The sequence below is a fragment of the Triticum aestivum genome, chromosome 6A (genome assembly GCF_018294505.1).
Source record: "Triticum aestivum cultivar Chinese Spring chromosome 6A, IWGSC CS RefSeq v2.1, whole genome shotgun sequence".
In the NCBI taxonomy this organism is placed as follows: Eukaryota; Viridiplantae; Streptophyta; class Magnoliopsida; order Poales; family Poaceae; genus Triticum; species Triticum aestivum.
The window spans coordinates 573,133,128-573,155,929 of record NC_057809.1 but is presented as its reverse complement, the minus strand read 5'-3'; the positions used below and the strand labels follow the sequence as shown (position 1 = coordinate 573,155,929).

Sequence of the window (22,802 nt, the reverse complement as noted above, 5' to 3'; positions counted from 1 at the left end):
CTACGTCAGAGCTCCGTCAACTACTTCCAGATGGACGAATTCGAGAAGGATTGGAGCCTAGAAGGCAAACTCGAAGAAAAAGCGCTGCCATCCGCTCGAGCGCTGCACCTGTGAGGATAAAAAAATTCTAACCTAAACTACTAACTGGAACGGAGGCACTGGGATTCCTCTCCCCGTCACCGCCCGCCGGAACGACAGGCAGAGGGGGGGGAGGGGGGGCAAATCCACAGGCTCACCGGCGAAGCTTGGAGGAAAAAGTTTACCCTGACCATCAAGGGATAGAGGAGGGAGAGAGAAACCCTAGATGGGTTCTTAACAGCCAAGTGATGACATGATCAGGGGAGTGTCAGTACAACTTTAATACCTAATTAAGTCCCATTCCGCTCTTTATGTTGTCAAAATCCCGGTAGTCGTTGAGAATTAATTAAGAACATAAACGTTCCTACGTACGTACGCGGGCGCGAACTGGTCTTGTCAGCCATAGAAGCCTCTTGAGAATGGTGGGTGGGTGCGTCGCCATCTTACCATGGCCATGAGACGACGACGCAGAGCTAGCTAGCAATATTTTGTAGCCGGCCAAACGCTCCCTTTACAAAAGCGAGAGGCACCCGCGAGAGTTCCCACCCGCACCCTGACGGCGACACGTAACTACGCGGCCATTTTCTTCCATCATCATCATCAAAGTACTAGTATTAAACTGTTAATTTCTCCGTCTCAAATGCAGCTATAGCCTAAAGGTGGCCCTTCCTCAACGGCTCCGTTGAACTGACGTTACCAGTTACCTCAGCAGCCATCCGAAGTTGCAGTGGTGAAAAAGAAGCGTATGCTATCAGCAAAACAACAGGAGTAGCAGGTGGTAAAAATGGCTACAGTGTGCATCACAGCGCGACACGTACGTACGTACATCCTTGTCATACGCACTGACCGATTGTACATATTTCGACCACGAAACTGCACTATACTTGCACAGCCAAGAAGTACACGAGCTAGAGTCCACACGCGTCCTTGTCATACGTACAAACGTCAGACGCCGGCCAGCGGCCAGCTGCGTTCCGGATCATTTTTCCCTACAGCCAGCGATCGAGCTAGTCGCATTCACCTCTAACCCAAGCCAGCACACAATGCCCAACTCGCCGGAGCAATCTCACCATCAACGTTACCGTCCGCGCAACCCACGCAGATTCGATTTACCGCGCCGCGTTGCTCCGGCCAGGTCAAACCGTCGGACCCTTCCGTTTACACCCGCGCCTGGGCTACCCCTCCCCCCGTGACCACGACCCGATCCATCCATGGCGCCATCCGACCAACCCACCACCCCGCTATATATACGCGCACGCGCCCCACCCACCCTCCACACCGCACCTCGACCCATCTCGTCAACCCATCATCATCCACTCCCAATCCCCATTCCATTCCAAGAACGAACGGAATCAGTTCGTTTCACTCGATCGCCAAGGAAGCACTCGACCTCCGTCGATCGCCGCATCGCCAGCACCATGAGGGCGTTCCTGAAGGGCTGCTTCTACCCGCGCGGCGGCGCCACGGACCCGGCGGCGGTGGCAGACGGCGACGAGGCGACCACGGCCACGGCCAAGGCCACGGCGCCGCCGAGGCCATCGGCCAAGAAAACCAAGAAGAAGTCGATGCGGCGGGCGCCGAGCGCGACGGCGCGGCTGCGGACGCTCTCCTTCGACAACCTGTCCCGCACGCTGGCCTCGTCGGGGATGCACGCCTTCACCGTCGCCGAGCTGCGGGCCGCCACGCGCAACTTCTCCGGCAGCCACTTCATCGGCGAGGGCGGGTTCGGGCCGGTCTACAAGGGCTTCCTCGACGACAAGGTGGTGCCGGGGATGCAGCCGCAGCACGTGGCCGTCAAGTACCTGGACGCCGAGGGCCCCCAGGGCCACCGCGAGTGGCTCGCCGAGGTCGTCTACCTCGGCATGCAGCTCAGCCACCCGCACCTGGTGAAGCTCGTCGGCTACTGCTACCAGGAGCACCACCGCATGCTCGTCTACGAGTACATGGCCCGGGGCAGCCTCGAGCACCACCTCTTCAAGAGTAAGAATTCGTCCACATACAGTTCTTCGCCGATTGATCACGCCGACATGGTTACTGATCTTGGATGATTTGTCTTGCAGATCTGCTGGCGAGCTTGCCGTGGGCGACGAGGCTGAAGATCGCGGTGGGGGCGGCCAAGGGGCTGGCGTTCCTGCACGAGGCGGAGACGCCGGTCATCTACCGGGACTTCAAGGCCTCCAACATCCTGCTCGAATCGGTGAGTAGCACTCCGTCATCCCTACCAACTCCGGCGGGCATGTCATATCCCGTTCACGTTCATACCTCCGTTTCCTGTGTATGTACACGGACACACGACTAGTTCGTCGGCGCGCCTCTGCACATACGATTTGATATGACGACCGTCTCCGTATCCCATTTCTGCGGGCGTACGTGCCAGCACGTTCTAAAACCAGCTGGTTGGCCGATCTCTGTCGGTTTATATTTCTCTAATGATGATCTCGCGGAGACTTTGATCCGTTGAACGGGCAAAGCCATGGACTTAACCTCTATTAATTAGTAGTATAAATACTTAATTACTGTTAGCCACTAACAACCACAAATTTGAATATGCGTATAACCAGTAGCCTTTTTTCCCGGTTGAATTATCTCAATTGTCTATGCCTCGGACGGGATCAGACAAGCATAAATGTCCCTGTCATTGTGAGGGGGTAGGAAACGTGCCCTCGAGGATAATACAAAATTGGCCTCTTCGTGTTCTTAATCAATTCTCCTAGGCTAGGCTACTATATTAGCACCAGCTAGAACGCACAAGAACACGAAGAGGGAGTAGGCTATATTAGCACCAGCTAGAACGCACAAGCTGTAGCCTGTAGGAGCTAGCCGGCCAACGTAGTCGCACCTGTCTAAATCAACCACACCCACAGCATACATCTAGTATGATCACCTAACCCAGCCACCTTACTTGACACCCCAGATAAGATAACCAGGTAGTACAGATGTCAAAATACCACACAAACAGTTCGGTACACATCCACCAAAACAACCGTGCATACATTTCACGTGTATATTACTGTTAACCAGTACACGTCGATCGACCGGTGATTCTGACTGTGTGTGTGTGCCTATGTTATCGCAGGACTACACGGCGAAGCTGTCGGACTTCGGGCTGGCCAAGGAGGGCCCGTCGGGGGACGACACGCACGTGTCCACCCGGGTGATGGGCACGCACGGCTACGCGGCGCCGGAGTACATCCTCACGGGCCACCTCACGGCGAGGAGCGACGTGTACAGCTTCGGCGTGGTGCTGCTGGAGCTGCTCACGGGCCGCCGGAGCGTCGACAAGCGCCGCCGCGGCCGCGAGCAGAACCTCGTCGACTGGGCCCGGCCCTACCTGCGCCGCCCCGACCGGCTGCACCGCGTCATGGACCCGAGCCTCGAGGGCAGCTACTCCGCCGAGGCCGCCGCCAAGGCCGCCACGGTGGCGTACAACTGCCTGCACAGCGTGCCCAAGAACCGCCCCACCATGCGCGAGGTCGTCGACTCGCTCGAGCCGCTCATGCGCATGTCCCGCGACGTGCCCGCCGGGCTGTTCGTCTACACCGCGCCGTCAGAGCCGTCGCCGGTGGCCAAGGCCGTCGCGGACAAGGCCGATGTGGCTGCGGAGGCCGGCGAGGAGGCCAAGGACGGCGGCGCTAGCGCTTCGGCGGCCGCGGCCAGGAAGAAGTGCCAGCGCTCGGCCGTGCACGCCGAGAGCGCGGCGCCGAAGTACGCGAGCTCGGTGGCGGCAGGGAACGAGAGCCGGGGCTCGCCGAGGCAGAGAAGGGACAGAGGGGCGTGAGCAACGATGCCACGCGTGTGTTCGTGTGTGCTTGAGATCTTTTTTTGTCCAAATTGTTCAAAGTGTACATAATTGAAAGAACCAGGATGCGTAATCTGTTGGTTGATTAATTTTATTTTCTTTTCTTGGTGATGTATTTGCATCACACAAGAGCAAAAAGTGTTAGTACAGAATTTTTTTTCAAGGCCAAAAGGATGGCGTTCTTTCTTCATTTGCTCTCCGAGACGTTCCTTTTTTTTAAAACGAATCATCTGCAGCATATTGTTTGGTACAGGTACTAAAACAAGTTCAACCACTCCCATAGCTAATGCTTTCAACTACCATCACTTTTGCAGAGATTAGAACGCATCTGGTTACGAACGCGAAACATGTTCTGCACCAAACAGGACATTTTGCCACAGATGTAATCAATTTCGGGCAACTGCTTCGCATTTCTACAGTATTCTTTGTACAACATAGATAGCCAAGACAACTGGACACCCACGAAGCCAGGGCCGTTCGGCGTCTAGCAACAATTGTTGCTTTGGAACTGCATACCTACCACCCCCTTCCACCCTAGATCAAATTTGCCCTAGAAAACTAAACAACAGTACAACATTGCTGAAGGGGTGCAACCCCATAAAAATCTGGGGATTAACTGATCTTCAAGCCCAAACCTCCTTGTTGTTCTATTACACAGGGAGTGGGTCATGATGCCGTCAGTAGAAACTGCGCAGATGGATAGTGATGAAGAGATTCCGGCAGCTCCACATCCGCATAGTCTATCGCTGGGATGGCGATCGATAAATCCTCGGTCGAAAATGGTATGCTGCACCAAACAAGCATAAAATGTAAGTGCAAAATCGGCAACCACATAAACATACTCCACACTCTACAAACAAAACACGAAACTTTGAAAGGAGCATTTTCTACAGTGTGTTAAGCGGTAACTACCAAGAAAATTATAGCTACCTTAAATCGTCATCCAACAAAAATGAATTTGACGCGAGGTTCTGAGTATCTTTGTTGACCATCTCCCGCATTGCAGAAACGACCTGTAAAATCATAACATTTTCAAAAAAAATAACACAAGACAAAATCTGAAAGACGGAAGGTCCAAAGCTAAAAGTGCACACCTCATTTGATATTCCCTGGGTATTGTACTTGTCGTCCCAGTACATTGAGCATATCCTGTAGATTTGCCTAAGGCTCAAGGACTACACGTGAAAAGGGGCTGATTATAGTCTGCAACAAAATGATGGCTAACTGCAAAAACAGAAGCTGTACACAGTCTTACCGGGCAGAGATCTTGACTGATCTCCTCAAGTGTCTTCTTCCTTTTTTGGTGTATAACCTACAGTATGTAATAAGTGAGAAATACCCCAAGGCATAGAAGATGCAACAGAAATGACATGGAGATATTGCGTCTTGCACAAGCAATTACCAAAAATCCGACAGCTTGTCTAATATAATTAAGCTCATGCCAAGAAGTTCCTGCAAACTGAAAGTAAAACGGATAATAAGTTTGTGAAGAACAGAAGAGAAAATAAGTAGCCACACAGAAAGTGATAATTTCCAAGTGTTACTTTTTCTAAAAGACGAGATATAACAGGTAAATTGGAACAATATTATTGGACATGAAACGAGCGGAACCAGATTGTCAGGGTTTCTGTAGTCCACTTCCTGAATTATAGGCCAACCAGACAAGCAGAATGTAGAACTAGCACAACTTACCTCCTCAGAGACATCAGTAATCCATTTCTCCAGCAATGACAGTCCAGCTTTAACATATTCTCCATTGGAGAATGTACAACATTCACGCCGAAGAAGAAGACTGATGACACAAAAAAATTGTTAGTATGACTGAAAGTGAAGTAGAATCTCATTATTCTACTGGTCCCTTATCTGTACCATACTAACAAAGCATTTTCTGAAGTGTCAGTGTCCCATTACCTACATTTTTTTAACCCAAAGAATCCTATTTGTTCCGTCACATATAATAGACCCTTTCCTCAACCCAGAATTCTAGCTACAGTGATCTATTCGCAAATAAAAGGAACAAGATTTTACCATTCATTGAAGAGTTGTATTGTTTGTCAACTAATCTTAGGGGATCACTGTTGCAACACATGGCACTGGCTATCATATGTGTTGCTTGCATATTATTAAGACACAGATACCAAGTACTTCAAATTCTAATAGAAGGAACTACCTGTTGAAAAGTTGTATGTTGACGAAGGAGAATAACTGAGTGATCAGCTTACGTATAAAGAACGATGGCACCTGCAGCAGAAACATATAAGGTTACTAGAATCACTTGGATAAAGCTATCAAATCCTTTCTAGTGGAGAGTTGTGCCAAAATAAGAAGAGTTAAATGACAGGCTTACATGATTTTCACGCAGAGTATCCATAAGCAAATTTAGGAAACTGACAATGTTGTCCCAATGGGAGTTCGATGGCTGTTGAGCACCAACCCCTGGTGCTTTGGGAGCTTTTCCAGGTCGTGTTGATTTTGGAGCCTGACATACAATTTTTCAAAGGATACAAAAATGATCCAGTTGTACAATGCTGTCTGTAACCAAATCACAAAAGAGAGGAAGGTATATACCTGAATGCAGAGACTGAGAAGAGGTGATATTTCCTTTTTTAGATTATCCCTTAGTTGCCCAAAGATCTTTTCAACACATGCTGTTAGCTGCTGTTTGAATAGTATGGCTGGATACCTAGCATCCACTTGTGCAGTATCACCACGCCCTGCAAGCTATTGAAGCAATCTCAGTGTCAGGGAGAAAGAACATTGCTATTCTATTTTACAGAGATTTGCAAGAAGAACTACAAAGATTGACTAGTTTAGTAGTGCTAACATTTACAATATTTATGGCTGTGGTTATGCAGCACTTGATATCTATGTTTCCATGTGTAAATTAAGAAAGCGTACCCATGATTTTGCAAATTATATGTAATCTACTCCCTCCGTTCCTAAATATTTGTTTTTTTAGAGATTTCAAATGGACTATCACATACGGATGTATATAGACATATTTTGGAGTGTAGATTCACTCATTTTGCTCTGTATGTAATCACTTGTAGAAATCTCCAGAAAGACAAATATTTAGGAACGGGGGGAGTATATTCTTGCATAACTGTGACCATACCCAAATAACACTCAGTTCCAAAAGGATTCTTCAGCATATACTAGCTTTCAGAGCAAAAATGACTGGCAAGCTCGGTTCCTTACTTGGGCCAACTTCCCACCTAGCCCTCCAGCAGAGCGGCGAGATGGTGTACCAAAAAATCCGTTTGACCGTAGATTCTTCTGCAGAAGGCATAGCAGTGCAGAAGTATTGGACAACCAATAAGGTAATCTACCATCTGCTTCCTTTGCCTGGAATAGGAACAAAAATAAGAATATTAAACCTATTGGCTTCCACAAATGAAATGTCTGGTGCGAATAGCAAAACAAATGGGGGCTTCGAACGATTTTACCTTGAGAACATCGTTTATGGCTTCAATTACATGATCAAAAATAGCAGTCCTCTCTGATTCGAAAGCACGCCAATGTAGAAGGCATCTGTAGATGATACATGCAGCAACTGGTTTGCCATCCTTGAACCCTAAATTTTCCTTTATGCAACTTAACAGGATTTCATGGTTTCCCTGCAAGAAATAATACCATCACTAAAATACCTCAGAACTAAATTCTTACAAGAATACCAGAGAATCCTGAACAAACTATAAGCAATCTTATCTCTGAAGGCATCAACTGAATTCCATATGAAAAGAACAGTCAGATTAAGAACAGTGCTGAATTCACCTCATGCCTTTCAACAGGCAACCTTGCCCTCCTTGACCCGGTACTATGTTGAACAGGAGACAGATATTTTGTTGTTGGTGGAGTTTCCTACAATTTTACGTTTCACAGTTTCAAGTAGTTAGAAGGAGTATAAAACACTGGAGGTATCCAACTTGAATCAAAAGAAATCTTACAAATGTGCGCTTCTGCTCGCTGTTCGTAAGACTAATCGAGTTAGCAAATTTCTGCAATCAGGGAAACAAGTCAGTTAACTAACCAAAATGACAATGCAGCTAGGTTAGTACTCAAACTTACCATTACAAATACCACTAAGAAAAATAGAGGTGCTGGGACCAAAATAGTGGTGTGACAAATACAAGGCATGAAAATTAGAGTGAGCACAAAGGAAAGAACCTCAGGCAGCGGTTTTGGAGTAATGCTAAATGCCTTTTGCCTTAGAACATGATTTTCATTTTCCAAGTTCGTAAGTTTCTCCTGCAATCTGAATGCAGGAAGGCTAACTGTTAGATACTAACACTAAGCAAAAGAAATAACGCTCAAAAACCATAGACGCATGGATCATTCCAGAATCCTGCGGTTATTTATATGCGAAAGGGGAAACATACTTATCCAAATTTTGCTGGAGGCGGGTGCATTTTCCCTCCACATCTTTCAGTTTCTCCATCGTATCATCACTATTTTTACGAGCTGTGCTAAGTTCAGTTTCCAATAATGAATTCTTCTCCGATAATGATTCGACTATGTTCTGTGGAAGCAAGAGAGAACTGCTTCAGCGGAAGTAACTAATTAACAATCAGCAGAAGCATCAATGCTAGCATCAGTTAACAAGTCCCAAAAGGTCACTACAATTCATATTCAAAAGAGGAAATGGCAAAGCATATAGAACATTTAACGGAAAAACTATAACAGTAAAGCATAAAACCATAGTAGTTCCATGAATGAACCATGATATGTATGGAAAAGAAAATACTACCTCTGTTCACTTTTATAAGACGTTTTAGACATGACACTGTCCAAAACAGTACAAAGCAAGCTGTCTGAAACTTCTTATAAAAACAAACAGAGGGAGTACGAGTTAAGATCATGCACAGTGGCTAAAGTATTCAAGAACTTGAAATTTTTCACAAAAATGCATTAAGTACACCAGTTAGTTCATATGAAGTAACTAAAATATTCAAGAACTTGAAATTTTTCACAAGAATGCATGAAGTAACCTAAGAAGCAAACTGAAAGTAATCGAGAACTTGAAATATTTCACAAGAATGCATGAAGTAACCTAAGAAGCAAACTGAAAATGGAGGCAAACCAAACATATTTATGATAACATATTAAAATAGAGGAGACTTCAAACCTTTAGATTAGAGTTCTCCTTTTCTTCTTCTGCTTTCAGAATCTTGTTACTGCACAACATAGATATCTCTCTCAAAGAATCATCCAATTGCCTCTGGAGGATTAGATTTTTGTCATGTTCACTCCGGGCAGATAATTTAGCTGCAGCACATTCTGCGCTTAATGTTTCGATTATTTTGTCCCGCTTTGATATCTCCACCAACTTTGTTTCCTCACCAGCAGCCTACATTTGAAAAAACCCATGCGTCAAGGAGCAAAAATTCACTATCATCGGAACCAAAATAAAGGAAAACTATCACAAACTCTGAACACTGTCACACCTGCTGACTTATTTACATTCATAGAACATCAAATGCAGGATAACAACCATAGCAGAAATGTTCAGAAAAACAACGCATTGCATATGCGAAAAATATTTGTCCTTATACTGACAGGAACAAGCATAACTGTCTCAAGTCTACGACATGCAGGGTAGCACATGCAAAATAAAGAAATCGCATTAAACACAAAAGCAATGAAGGCAGAGAAAAACATACCCGCATTCTCCTTTCCAGAGTAAGTCTTAAAGTAAGATCATCCAACTTTTTCTCAAGCTTATTCTTCGCCTCCCGGAGTGCGCCAGCTTCATTTGCAGTCTGAAGAAGTAATCATAGCATAAGAATACTCCCGATGGACGCCAATAAAACAAAGACATTACACAAGCTCGGGAATTACAGACAGTAATATTCAGAGAAGAAATCAGAGATAACATTAGATTGGAATGCTTTTCTTTTAGGTGTATATGGTTGTTAGGACCGGCTCTAAATATAAACAACATTAATCAGAAAAGCTGATAGGCTCCCTCTCAACCTCAGCGACTTAGCCAGCCTACCCACATTCCTCAAAGTCATACACCTGTCTTCAAGTGACCGAGTTTAGACATGAAAATTCACAAGAAAACAGCGTTCAGAAGACCCTCGCTTCTTGGACTTAACCTGGCCCTCAAGATCTTAGCCATGTCTAATTAGGATTTCAGACTAAACCGCACAGCCGCTGCTTGACATGGTGCTGATATGTGGCTCCCTCAAACGAATCGACAATAACAAAGGAAATTGCGTGGTGTTTTAGGAAAAGAACAGATCTTCAAAATACTTAAGCTGGGTACAGCAAATCAATGTTATTTTCAGTACTGCTAGAAACATGCCAATTAATTTATTAGGCCATAAATAAATTACAGAATTGCAACCAGAAAAATACCATTCTGAGTTTCCTTAGCTCCCTTCTTGCAAGCTTTTGTCTCCAAGCACACTGAATTGCTATAGTGGCTTGCTTGTAATGCTGGAAAAGCATGGCAACCTTCCGTTTTCTCCAGAAGGACTACAAAGTGGCAACAAGAAACTCATGTCACATAAATTCAATAATACAAAGTGTTACCTCTTATAAGCAAGTGATGACATCACTACAGTATAACATCCAGTACCTTCCTAATACTCCAATTAATCTAGAGGTAGATGGCCAAAAAAATTAACATGCTTATAATGTAGAGGATCTTACGAGTTAAATTTTTCAACTAATTGCTTGCTAGCATGGCAATTATCCCCAGATAATCAAGTTATCTTCTACTAAAATGGTATACTTGCTTTAAGTATGTTTGCTTTCTTGCACAGTGTGCATATGTGTCTGTGGTGTGGGGAGGGGAAGATGAGGTGAACCTGTATCACTAACGCAGCCTTCTGCTCCCTGATGGCTGAGAAATAGCGGCGGGCAATAAACCCTCGAATACAAGACTGGATGAGCAGAGCTGCTGAACATGCTTCATGGTAATTCCGCTGTAACAGTAACCTTCTTGCATACTTCTGAAGAATTATGGCAGCCGCTGTTTCTCTTCTGATCTTATACATTTTCCTTCCAAAACAACCTGCAGTATCCTTAGAAAATTAACAATCAGGATGTACCAGCAATTACCAAGATAACACAGTTCATACAAAATGCTTACAGACCTAACGGATAAGATTCTTGTAATTTGCATTCCATGAACTTACTAGGCACAAGAGTACGGAGCATAATTACTTATCAAAATTCAAGAATAAAAAGATAAAAAAACTACACGTACCAGCAAACTATTTCTATGCCTAGTCAGTGGTCACAAAAATTTATCACTGTGGCAAGTGCACAATGAAGTTTGATATCTTAGGACATCGTTTCTTCTATTTAAGCCGATTGCATGAAACTGTATATGTTTATCTGAATTCAGATTGCAGGTTGGCGCCGTACAAGATAATAAACATAGCAATTGATGAAGGACACATATTTACCTCTACAATATGCTTGTATTGAAATTGAAGCCTTCTTTGTTTTCACAAACTCTTTGCGGGCGGCGAATGTTCTGAAACAACTTTGAATGCGCCGTGCAGCATTGTCCAAAACCTCAGCACGACGCACATCTAGTATCGCGATTTGACCGGCTCTAAGGAAGACCTTATTTCTACCAAGCTATCAGGTAAACAAAAGTGTCAAATTCTTATTTTCTAAACTTGAGCTGATTTATTAGTAAACTATCAATTGATACTTCAAAAGGGAACAGAATGAGAGTGTGCTGAAAAATGCAAGGGCACTTTTTGGAAATTACATAATCAATTAGAAAAGCACAAATGAAGAATAATGGGCAGACTCTATGAATATGTTAATCATTAATATCATAAAAATATAAGGAAATGGAAATAATATAATATTATCAGGCTAGAAGCTTACTTGAAAATTGTTAAGCTTCATTTTTTCAAGAACTGCCTCTGTCAACGCCCTTTCATCATGACTGCATAATTGTTCATATTTATCAAATAATTGACTCGTTTATGCAAACAGATAAACTCACCTCTTTTTCACAGGGCTTCTCATAAACTACTAAATTTGTGGGCACTATAACTAACATGATGAGACAGTATGTAGATCAAAGTTGGCAATTTAGCATGGGACGAGCAAACAAGCATGTTGGCAGCCATTTGAGATGGCATGGAGTAGTTAATCTGCCTATGCCACATGCTGATTCATATAGACTATAATAAAAGCACCGAATTATTCCACGAACAAAATAAATTAACAGAAGCTATGCAAGAATTGGCTTCACCTACAATGAGTTGTAACTGACAAGGGCATATTGTATCAAAATGGCACCACGAATGGCTTAACTACCAGAAAAAACAATTGTCTTCGACAAATTACAGATTTAAACTCATAAGATAAAGATTGTCCGTAAGGAACACGGCCATCTAAAGTCACAGATAGCAAAACAGTGTTGTTTATCAAAGTAAAATTATATCAAATTCAGCACAGGCACAAAGAATCTGTTCAAACTAAAACAGTTGAACAAACACTCTGTTACAAAAAATGTGCCCACATGAATCGCATGTTCTGTACTTCGGGTCAAGATAGCAAACCCCATTAGCATTTAGCGCAAAAGGAGAAGTTTATTGTTTACAAAGCGGTGCAGCCAACATTGCACATTGTGAAGCAAACAACTTGAACCAAATTAGTTGCATAGTGCATATATTAGGTACCTTCCGAACATCAACTCAGGAACTAGGACTCCGAACCGATCAACAAATTCAGCATATGTCCTTCTGGTCGGATAGCCAGCAAGACTAATGCGAACAGCCTCTAAAACACCCTGCGCCACCACCAAATTACAATATTAGGGAAAATATCACCAATAGATCATGCATGTATCAACAGATGGTAGTAAAACAGCATCATTTAAGTAGGCTCATGATCTATATCTTGAAAGGGCATTATAGAGCACAATCACTTAATGATAAATAATTGTCAACTTTTAAGTGATCTCACGTATGTGGTTCCAGATACATGCTTGAGATTGTAGGCCTCCTCAAGTCATATGCAGGTATGATGTAGTTACAAGATGAACTAATGAGTTTGGAAAAGGTTGGCATAGCAGTAACAAAGAATTTGGCATAAGATTGATCCGCCTATTGCAAAATGTATGAATTAAAGCAGAAATAATCAGCATTAAGTCAGGCGTCAAACAGCTACAACATTTTTATGTGGAAAGATGCACTTATAACAAAAACAATGAAGAAAGACCAAAAGAAATACACTATTTATGCTTAAGGTGGAAATTCTTACTCCACAGCGAAGTTGGTGCAAGACACTTTGATTTTCAAAAAGCTGAGGTCGATTAACAGAATTAGGCTTCACACAGCGTACATAGTGAGGTTCTGTCGAGCTCAGCGTTTCCATGAGGGCTTGAAGTTGTTGCTATAAAACAGTGAATATAACATACCAGTCAGAAGAGTCAAAATTTTGAAGGCTTGTAGCTTGGTGCACATAAATTGACAAGGCATAGCAACCAGATGAAAAGAAAGTCATAGCAGATACGCATATTACAAAGGCCAAACTTAAAACAAAATCAATTGAGCTTTGTATTGGTACCTTAAATCGGGAAGCAACCGATGAGAACTTGTACGACGATCTTAATGACTCTTCTGGCAAAGAACTAAAAAGTCCAGAAACAAGTGAACATCTTGAAGATGATAAAAGATTGCAGTGCTCTGCAACAATATAATCCCGGTTCTTCTCCAGAAAAGAATCTGTTTGATACGTAACCTACAAATGGTGGATTCTATCATAGTCAACACATGACAAATTAATCAAATAATCTGGCTGGTGGCTTACCTTCCCAGCATAGTGAGAGATGGTAAAATCTGTTTCTGAGAACTTGGTCTTCTCAAGCCTAGGATGGGAAGACAAGTTTCTGAACATCTTTGATGCAAAGGTTGCGTGAGTAGATTTTGGAAACATACTGCAAAATCAAAGGATAACTCAGAATAGGAATTTGCTTGTATAAGTATAGAACTTCCATGGATAAATAAAACCAAGTATTTACCAAGCCTCATCCAGCAGTGCAATAATTCCAATAGGTTTCTGTTTGGAGAATATATGATAGAATTAGTCTCAGATGAGCACAACGTAGCATGTTATCCAGATCAATCAAGGGGCAGAAAGATGATGGCAAAGCAGTATTTCAATCCATTCGAAATATCAATTATTGAAGGCCAGTGAATGCAAAAAAAAGCAACGCCTAACGTAAGCATGCACAACTACCAACGAAAACATACATACTGTTTATACTTTATACATTAAAAACTCTGTATTTATTACCTGCACCGGTTAGTCATAATATTGCAGATATTAACAGCTTGCAGAATGGATATATTTAACAACCCTTTAGGAAACAGCGGCATTTCAGTGACACACACTTACGTCACCTTCGCATTATCATCCATTATACCGGGTATTGACCACATGATCAATGATGCTATTTATTCCATGAGCAAAGACTTTACAGCCTACGTAGTTCAACCCCGATAACATTCATTGGCCAGAATAAAAATAAAGACACCAAAATCTTGGGAGGATGGAATGCATGCTGTACACAAAAAGTGTTACATGATAGATAGATGATTATTTCCATCACCACAAACCTAAAACCAGGGAAGTGAGGGTACCATGAGTGATTTCAATATAATTAGATGGTGATGAGGACATTTGATGTCAGGTCAATACTTGCAATTAGCGAACAGGCAGTGTGTAACATTAAAAAACTGAGACCAACCAGGGACCCTTGGTGTCTTTTTATAGAAAGAAGACAACCTGAGGCGCCATGCGGAAGGTAAGATTCGAACATGGGTGGGCAGCATGCACACTTGCACTTCTATCCAACCAAACGACACTCAGTTTCCAAACATCGTCAGTACACTGATGCTTGAGGCATAAAAGAGGTCACTCAATCCAAGTGCAAACAACTAAACACAAGGTAATAATCTAACCACCTAAAACTGAGAATATGATAAGAAAATCAACAAAATAAGAAATCTAGCACGCTAAATCAAAATATAAAATGTGCATTGAACAACGACCACTTCTCATTAACCAAAATTAGCAACGGCAATGAAACAACCTTTTCGATCAAATCCAACATATCTTGATTGTCAATGAATTCAATGTAGCTCCAATTAATTTTCTCGCTTTTGTACTCCTCCTGCTCCATCTTGAATACGTGCTGAGGAAACACACGTGTAGCATTTGATGTTAACGAAAACAAGTGAATTAAGTATGCAAGGGCACAGTATGTTGCCAACTTGTCATCCATTAAAGAGACGTCGTTCTACCTCTGGCACTGGAACATACCTCATTAAAATGTTGCTGAAGCTTTTCATTGGCAAAGTTGATGCAAAACTGCTCAAAGCTACAGACATAAATGAAAAAGGAATACCATTTAAGAACCAGACAGGAGAGCAAATTCAATATTTAATGCGACCGCTGGTGGCTAATTATTGCATGTTTTTAACAACATTTTCCAAAGTAGATAGTTATAATATGTGCAAAACAAAGAATAACTAAGCAGAAAGAGATTCTGAACCAAAATAATAATTTTGTGAAAAGTTGGCAGTCAGATGAGAACAGACAATAAATATTATCTTAAATACACATAAACCGGCAAACTGTTAAAAAATGCTTAAAGCAAACAAACTATACTATATAAGTGATTAACGTTCATATCAGCTCAGCTATTTAAAGACCTGTTGTGTTTGAAGCTTTCAAAGCCATAGATATCCAAAACACCGATTTGTGCCTTTGAATCAACATCTTGACCAATTGACTTGTTAATATTCTCAACAAGCCTGAAAACATAAAAAATGTATTACCATATGCAAGCATACAAAACTTATCGAACAAGGCCGAGAGAAAATACCAGTCAAATAGTCTTGCATATACAGTCTTTGCGAGAGCATCACGATTAGCCGCTGCTGCAGCACAATCTAATTCTTTTATAATTATTCCTTCATTGGTGTGTATAGACCGGGTACATAAAGATGAGACCAACACATCTGGATCACACCTAATTCAAATAGCAAAGTGATACTATAAACAACGATTTTAATTAAAAGGAAGATATATAAAGGTAGTTTCCTTCAGGTCCAGAATATGACACGATTACTGCTACGCAAAAAGCATAAGATTCATGGTAGTAACCAATAATGTTACGCAAGTAATAGAACATTGCATGGAAGGGAATATGAGATATATTTGTGCATACGTCAAGATTCATTGATGCAAACGTTCGACACATTCTCATTAAACTGTGGTTCATTCAACCTTCTACAGAACTGGTGTGAGAGCTAAAACTACAATTGCAGGTAGTTTAATATTATAAACTAAACTGATTGTGGATTCAGTCTTCACCAAGGAATATATGTTATGCACAGTTACCAGAGAGATGCCACTTACATGCAAGCACAGATAAGGAGATTCGATTCAATTGAATATAAATACATCACGTATGATGAGAACTAGTTTTAACTATTTGGATATTCCCTAATATAGGATATAAAGAGTATCCTCTGCTGGTCGGCAAAAAACTAGGGGCCAATTCATCTACATCCATGACCTCAACGGACAGGTCATTTAAATTAAACAGTTAACAAATTTAGGACTCAATGTAATTTTCTGTGACCATGATTAGTACAGACAGATGAGGATTATGAAAACAATAGATGTGTTGCACACATGTGCCTAAAAATAAATTCATACATGAGTAGTGTAGCTGTCATTTGGAGGTGGAAATTTGATGTTGAATCTTTAATTTTCGACGAATCAGAATCCTTTCCCGGAGAAAACTCAATATTGCCAAGATGGAGAATGGCTGCCAATGTCCGAAAAATAGCATCCTGTATATAAAGTACAGCGTACACATTCATTTCTTATTTTCTTACTTAAAGAAGGCAAAGCTACTCAATATAAGTACTGTAAAGTAAGCTTTTGGTTAGTATCGTATTTCCAAAATAACATCTGTATATGGACAGGTCCTGTTAGAAACCTGATCGCTTCTGCTGATTCCGACAATATCCATTGCCCTTTTTGTCTTCCAGTACTCATCTTCATTATTTATCCCTTCCAATTCATATGTCTTGCTTTGATTCAAGTAATGGAAAGTGCTTGCGTGCCCAAGCTTGTATAACTCCGCATCCTTCAGAAACAAGGCAAGATCAAAATTAACCTCACAGCTGCATGGCTCCAACACGTGTTTTGATTGATGACAGCACAATATTCAGTATACACGAACTCTAGAATACTATCCAATTCATATTTAGTATACACAAACTCTATAATACTTCCATCCTTAGAATAGGAGTTTTGTCTCCAAATGCGCACAATGAAGCTTATTGAATATTGACCACAAATATACTAGGGAAGAATTTCAATGAGTCGCGTGAAAGTAACATTAGCATCTGTCATTAGCCATATCTATCAGAATCAATTGACACAATTCTACATCATGACCATGTCAAAGTATAAAATGAAACTTATTTTGGAAAGACGGCCATGAGAATAGCATTTTTTACATATCTCCAGCACGATCCTTCTCTTCACCAGATAAATTGCATAAGTTAGGTCAGACAAATAGCCCAAAAGTCAGGATATCAAATTATTGATAGCCTAACATAATCCGTATCAATAGACATTATTACACATCTGACGGATACCATGGAAGTAACAGGTTTTTGAATTTATATAGATAAAAATCATAATACAGAACAGATACAACTTCCATACTTCTCAACCCACCAAACATCTAAACCTCTGATTACTGTGAATTTGGCTAGTTCAAAAAACGCATATCTCGGCAACACTATACTCAAATGAAATACCAAATGATTGCAAGTCCAACAGTCTTGTGAGTATATACCATTAAATCAATAAATCATGAAACAAGGAAACCAGGGATGAATTTGCAATTGAGTACGACTATAGAAGTTCATGCCCTTCAATCTCTACTACTTATAAAAGGCCGAGTTCCATTTCTTCTAAAGTCACCAAAGTTAGTGTACCCAGAACAACTCACACCCCACGATCTAATCCATCTAACTAAATCTAAGAGCTGGTATTGCTTCCATGGTCTGCCATCCAATCCAAGGGCTAATATTCAAGGTTCTGCCACAGCCCCACGCACGTCCTGCCCCAATCACGTAGCCACGACCTCCCTCGCACAATCCTCCCCTCATTAATAGCATACCCAATATCCATGCTAGCGCTAACCAATTGGTTACATCCTACGTAATATCAGCGTGCAATTAAGATCTTGTCAAATATTAGTTTGTAATACAATTAATATACTGCCTAATATTAACATGCATTGCATGTTCATGATTACTAGTTATTATTGTGGGCTTGACTTTTCGGTAAAAAATATGTGGGCTTTAACAACTTCGTAAAAAATTCAGAGCCACGCTACATAGCAGTGGAACTCATATAACATACACGAAGGTAACAAGTAAACAAATTGCAATAGTTGGTACTGGTGCACATACCTTCCCCGATGCACATAATTGATAAAAACAATGAAAGTTCCTTTCAGGATCAGTAATTTGCACAACACGAGATCTTTCCAGAAGATAAGTCCTAATTGCAGCTCCGGATATTCTACCACTTGTATCAAACTGAATCTCAACAAATTTTCCAAACCGGCTGCAACCAAGACGGAATTATAAGGTGATATTATATAAAGAAACTTCTAAATGGTTGAGTTTTACGAAATAGTAAAGACATGAAATGTTCTCGAACTTATTGCCACTTGGCAGTTATCAGTTATTTTCTAAGTGAAGAACACATCTGAAATATTGCACGACCCAGTACTAAGCACTGTGGGAGTAAAGCCTCACCTCGAGTTGTCATTTCTAACTGTTTTTGCATTCCCAAATGCCTCCAAAAGTGGGTTAGACTGGAGAGAAACAAATAAAAACATTATAAGATAACGCCTTCAACATTCCCATTGTGAAATCAAATACTTCACAAAAACAAAAAATGGAATGGGTCAATGGAAAGACTATGGTTTCCAGCAATCACTGGAAATAACGTGGGGTAAAACTTACTTCGAGAACTTGTTGCTCAACTGATCGATCATCAAGAACAGCTCTGCCACCAACATATGTGAGATACCGCATGATGAGCTTTGTTGTTTCAGTCTTTCCAGCACCGCTTTCACCACTAACTAAGATTGACTGGCTCATGGAATCATTCAGCATAGCCCTACATTTCATTAATAAATGTCAACAGTATATTATATTTACAGGTCGTCATGACTGAATCAGAATGTAGCACCCACCTGTATGATGCGTCAGCAACCGCAAAAACATGCGGACTCAACTCCCCTAACTGGACACCCTTATATTGCTCCATCATGTACTCGTTGTACAGGTGAGGCAGCCTCGTGAAAGGATTAACAGCAATCAAGATGCTTCCAGTGTACGTCTATCTCGATAAAGACAAGTGGAAAAGATGTCATACAAAGGCTCCCGTAACTGAAGCAGAAAAACAGAAGTGCACCTATTTACCAAGTCATGTCAACAAATGAAGAAGAGAAGACTCAGAAGAGATTATAGTTAATGATTAAACTTGACAAATCGGAGGAACAGGATTCGTCCCAAGTAATTCATCACAATTTTACACACGTTAATGCCTTTCATCCTATGCATCTTTCCATATAGAATTACATAGTAGTATATGCATGAAACATGTTTCAACATTACCATGACTGGATAAATATAATTGCCGCAAAGCCTTGGCGCAGCGGTAAAGCTGCTGCCTTGTGACCATGAGATCACGGTTTCGAGTCCTGGAAACAGCCTCTTGCACAAATGCAAGGAAAGGCTGCATACAAAAGACCTGAAGTGGTCGGACCCTGCACAAGCGGGAGCTACGTGCACCAGGCTGCCCTTTTTTAAACACACCATCGAGATGAGAGATGACCTTCCAAAGTATCCAATTTGATGAGACGTTTTTCCTATGTGTTATAGTTTTAATACTGCATATATTTCAGTTTTAGTTTCAATGGATTTAGCAGGTGCCAGATTCACGTGATAAAAGTCCTTTCCATCAAATAAACGAAGTGCTAGTAAACTACTTACATATATCTCATTCAATGCATATCTTCGCTTCAGATTGTATAGAACACCCGGTTCATTAAGATAGGTCAGTTTGGTCATGTCATCAACATGGCCCCCACCGAGATTTTCATCTGTGTCCCTAGGCAGCAATTTCTCCGGTAAAACTGAAATCTGATAACAAAAAGAAAGAAAGATAAATTTCCATCAGAATAACCAAAACCAGGTCTTTGTAAACTTGTTAGACAGGAAGACAAATCTCAAAGATACTTCTCAAATTCTGTTAAAAGTGTTGAGCAAAAAATCATAGTATAAACTAAAATCCACCACGTAGCAGATAGCGTAACATAATCTATCTGTGGACTGGACTCAAATTCTAACCAAGTACAAGCCCCAAACAGCTCATTAAGAGGAGGGGTTCGAAACTAATGCTACACAAATTTGTACCCATTATATGTTCTTGGTAAACATTTAAAAAGGCCAAGTTACCTACAAGCGAACGTGTCGGACAATCTAATCAAAACAAAGAAAGGCATAAGATCAAAACAAACAAGCAGCATAACTCAAATGCAGCTCATACAGATAATGCTCAACTGATGCAATCCCCTGCCATCGAAGTTCAAAATTGATCAGCACTAGCAATCCAGGGTAACTTGCAGAACTCCGTGTGTTCAAAAGACCATACAATTATCCAAAAGTACTCTTACTGAAGCTTGGAGCCATTTCTACCACAGTATAAGTCAGGCAAGTAACAACTCCTAACAAAATTCAAATCTAAACAGTAAGTATTTCAAATTCTGATCGAATATACAATAAACTGTAAATGCTGCAACCTACAATCCAAATTTCCAACTAGAATTATCCGCTGCACTTTCAGGACCCAGTACAAAGTCGTACCGACAAAGCTACGGATTCAAATTAAATACCCACGAGAGTGGGCCTACTTCCGCCAATTTGAATTGGCTTCTCCTCACCAGGGTAATTTGCACAAAAACAACTCCAAACCATTTCAAAAACAGGAATAGTAGGCTAGTTTTTTTAACAATCCTCTGAACCAAACTAACGCCGGAACTCAAAACCACTCCCCGGCAGACTCGAATCTAACAGCACGCAAACCGGTTCCACGTGACCAGTGTCCACATCCGCAGCCACGCTCGCGTCCACGAGGAAAAAAATATCCAAACGGCGCGGCGCAAACTTCAACCGCACGGAATGGGGGGCGACAGCGACAGAGGCAGGGGAGGAGGAGGAGGGATTCGCGGCACCTTCTTCCGCTGGCTGGTGAGCACGACGACGGCGCTGCGGTCCTTGGCCTCGACAACCTCGGCCTCCACCCAGCCCTCCCCCTTCTCCTCGACCCAGACCTTGGACCCCTTCCGGTAGCTCATCCCGCCGAAACCCTAGGGGGCCGCCCCGGGCCCCTCCCAGCCCTAGGCAGACCCTCTCCGCGGAGGCCGGCGGCGCGGGCGGCGGCGAGCGCGAGGCGCGCGGGGGGGCGGGGCCGGTTCGGGCGCCGGGCGTGAGCGGCGCGTGGCTTATCGGAGCCCCGACTAGAGCGCCGCAGGGTGGACTCGTGGGCTCATGGCGAAATTTTTGCTTTGCCTTGGCGCTTCTTCCCTCCCGTGCGCTTTCTACTAGCGGACGAAAAGGCTATAGGAGTGGAAATCTTGAATTCTTCCGGGTGGTTTCTGAAAATGTGCCTCGCGGACGTGGCACCGGAATTTGAACTGGCCAGGGCTGGATGCGTCATTTCCGCGTGCGCGGCAGGCGCTTTCAAGGCGGTGGGCCGGCGGCGGGGCCTACGGGCAGAGGCTGTCCTCTTGGGTGGGGAGAGGCTGCCTGGGCCCACGGAGAGGTCCGGTCGGTTCAAACCGGCCGATCTGGCCTATTTAAAACTTTACATTTTTGAATGCGTGGTGCCGTTTTCAGATAGGCCCCTGGCGTGCTCCGTATTTAGTAACGTGTCAAGGGCGGATGCGTAAACGGCTAGGTTGCGGATGGTTGTTTTTTAGAGGAATCGTGTCTGTATGTGTCGTGTAAAATTTAAATAGCCTTGCGGAGAATCTCATTTTCACTTTGATCATTGTAGGATACGAATAGAGTTCTAAGAAAAATAAAATATGACTTCAATATTTATAAATAAAACTTACTAATGTAGATACATGTACCGTCATGTCGACAAATCTAAAACGGCTATCGGAATACAGAAAAAATCCTACAATTGGCACCCGAACAAGTTTTGTCCAACACGACAACCATATGGATTACAATGAAAATTACTAAGACGGTTTGATGCTTATTATTGCATCTTGAGACGAATGATTGGGACTATTACATTCGATTGCCGATCCTAGTTCAACAACAAAATGATAATTGTGTATGCCTTCGGCATAGTAGATACTATAAATGTAGTTCGGAGATGTAAGATGGCTTCTTTGGGAACAAAAGCTTTTCATTGGATTTTAGCGAACCCTATAAAGCGGTGAGTTTACGCAACATTGAGCCAAACATGTGTGGGGACAAAAGGAGTTTTAAGTGAACTGTTGCATTAACAACTCATGACTAAGCGGTGTTACTTGAAACACGAGGCTTATTTCTCCACCGACTTTCCTTTTCGTGCACACCTGCTAGAACGCTTTTGTATGTTCGCCACCTCTTGTCAGCTTCTCTCGGCACACCATGGAACACTCCAGTCCAATCAACACACATGGATGAATGAGCTTGCTCGCATGCCTCACATGATGACGTCTCACCATAACTATTTCGGTCCCTCTCGAACATCTCCTACCCCACCCCATCCCACCACACGTGAGTCACACTTGTACCTATTTGTTTCTATTCATACTCAACCATGACTGTGTGTCACT

General features: G+C 42.4%; 2 protein-coding genes across 2 annotated transcripts; one reads left to right on the top strand and one right to left on the bottom strand.

Annotated features, from left to right (window-relative positions):
• The first annotated feature begins 1,359 nt into the window (after positions 1-1,359).
• LOC123128610 (serine/threonine-protein kinase RIPK) lies at positions 1,360-4,067 on the top strand. The gene is made up of 3 exons (XM_044548655.1): positions 1,360-2,058; positions 2,139-2,275; positions 3,155-4,067. Exons 1-3 carry the CDS (start codon positions 1,497-1,499, stop codon positions 3,854-3,856), a joined length of 1,401 nt encoding a protein of 466 aa, XP_044404590.1. The 5' UTR covers positions 1,360-1,496; the 3' UTR covers positions 3,857-4,067.
• Positions 4,068-4,246: 179 nt separating this feature from the next.
• LOC123128609 (protein OPAQUE1) lies at positions 4,247-21,534 on the bottom strand. The gene is made up of 38 exons (XM_044548654.1): positions 21,201-21,534; positions 19,960-20,109; positions 19,158-19,303; positions 18,925-19,081; positions 18,715-18,773; positions 18,364-18,520; positions 16,872-17,021; positions 16,586-16,722; positions 15,747-15,893; positions 15,574-15,675; positions 15,182-15,239; positions 14,952-15,053; positions 13,878-13,915; positions 13,667-13,793; positions 13,424-13,597; positions 13,118-13,249; positions 12,535-12,644; positions 11,732-11,792; positions 11,296-11,473; positions 10,693-10,898; positions 10,238-10,357; positions 9,538-9,636; positions 9,003-9,224; positions 8,257-8,396; positions 8,045-8,132; positions 7,825-7,875; positions 7,652-7,738; positions 7,324-7,494; positions 7,076-7,222; positions 6,446-6,598; positions 6,225-6,356; positions 6,048-6,118; positions 5,570-5,669; positions 5,280-5,336; positions 5,133-5,189; positions 4,972-5,052; positions 4,808-4,890; positions 4,247-4,664 (listed from the first exon to the last, which is right to left on the bottom strand). The coding sequence occupies exons 1-38, from the start codon at positions 21,321-21,323 to the stop codon at positions 4,544-4,546; spliced, it is 4,494 nt and encodes a 1,497-aa protein (XP_044404589.1). The 5' UTR covers positions 21,324-21,534; the 3' UTR covers positions 4,247-4,543.
• Positions 21,535-22,802: the final 1,268 nt, after the last annotated feature.

What these genes read in the sequence shown, in the direction of transcription:
- LOC123128610 (XM_044548655.1), top strand. Translation starts at nt 1,497, where the DNA reads ATGAGGGCGTTCCTGAAGGGCTGCTTCTACCCGCGCGGCGGCGCCACG. An exon ending in CGAGCACCACCTCTTCAAGA is followed by an intron (nt 2,059 to 2,138) that starts GTAAGAATTCGT and finishes TTTGTCTTGCAG; the next exon opens with ATCTGCTGGCGAGCTTGCCG. An exon ending in CCAACATCCTGCTCGAATCG is followed by an intron (nt 2,276 to 3,154) that starts GTGAGTAGCACT and finishes ATGTTATCGCAG; the next exon opens with GACTACACGGCGAAGCTGTC.
- LOC123128609 (XM_044548654.1), bottom strand. Translation starts at nt 21,323, where the DNA reads ATGAGCTACCGGAAGGGGTCCAAGGTCTGGGTCGAGGAGAAGGGGGAG. An exon ending in AATTATGTGCATCGGGGAAG is followed by an intron (nt 17,022 to 18,363) that starts GTATGTGCACCA and finishes TTGTTTCTGAAG; the next exon opens with GATGCGGAGTTATACAAGCT. An exon ending in GAATCAGCAGAAGCGATCAG is followed by an intron (nt 16,723 to 16,871) that starts GTTTCTAACAGG and finishes CTTTATATACAG; the next exon opens with GATGCTATTTTTCGGACATT.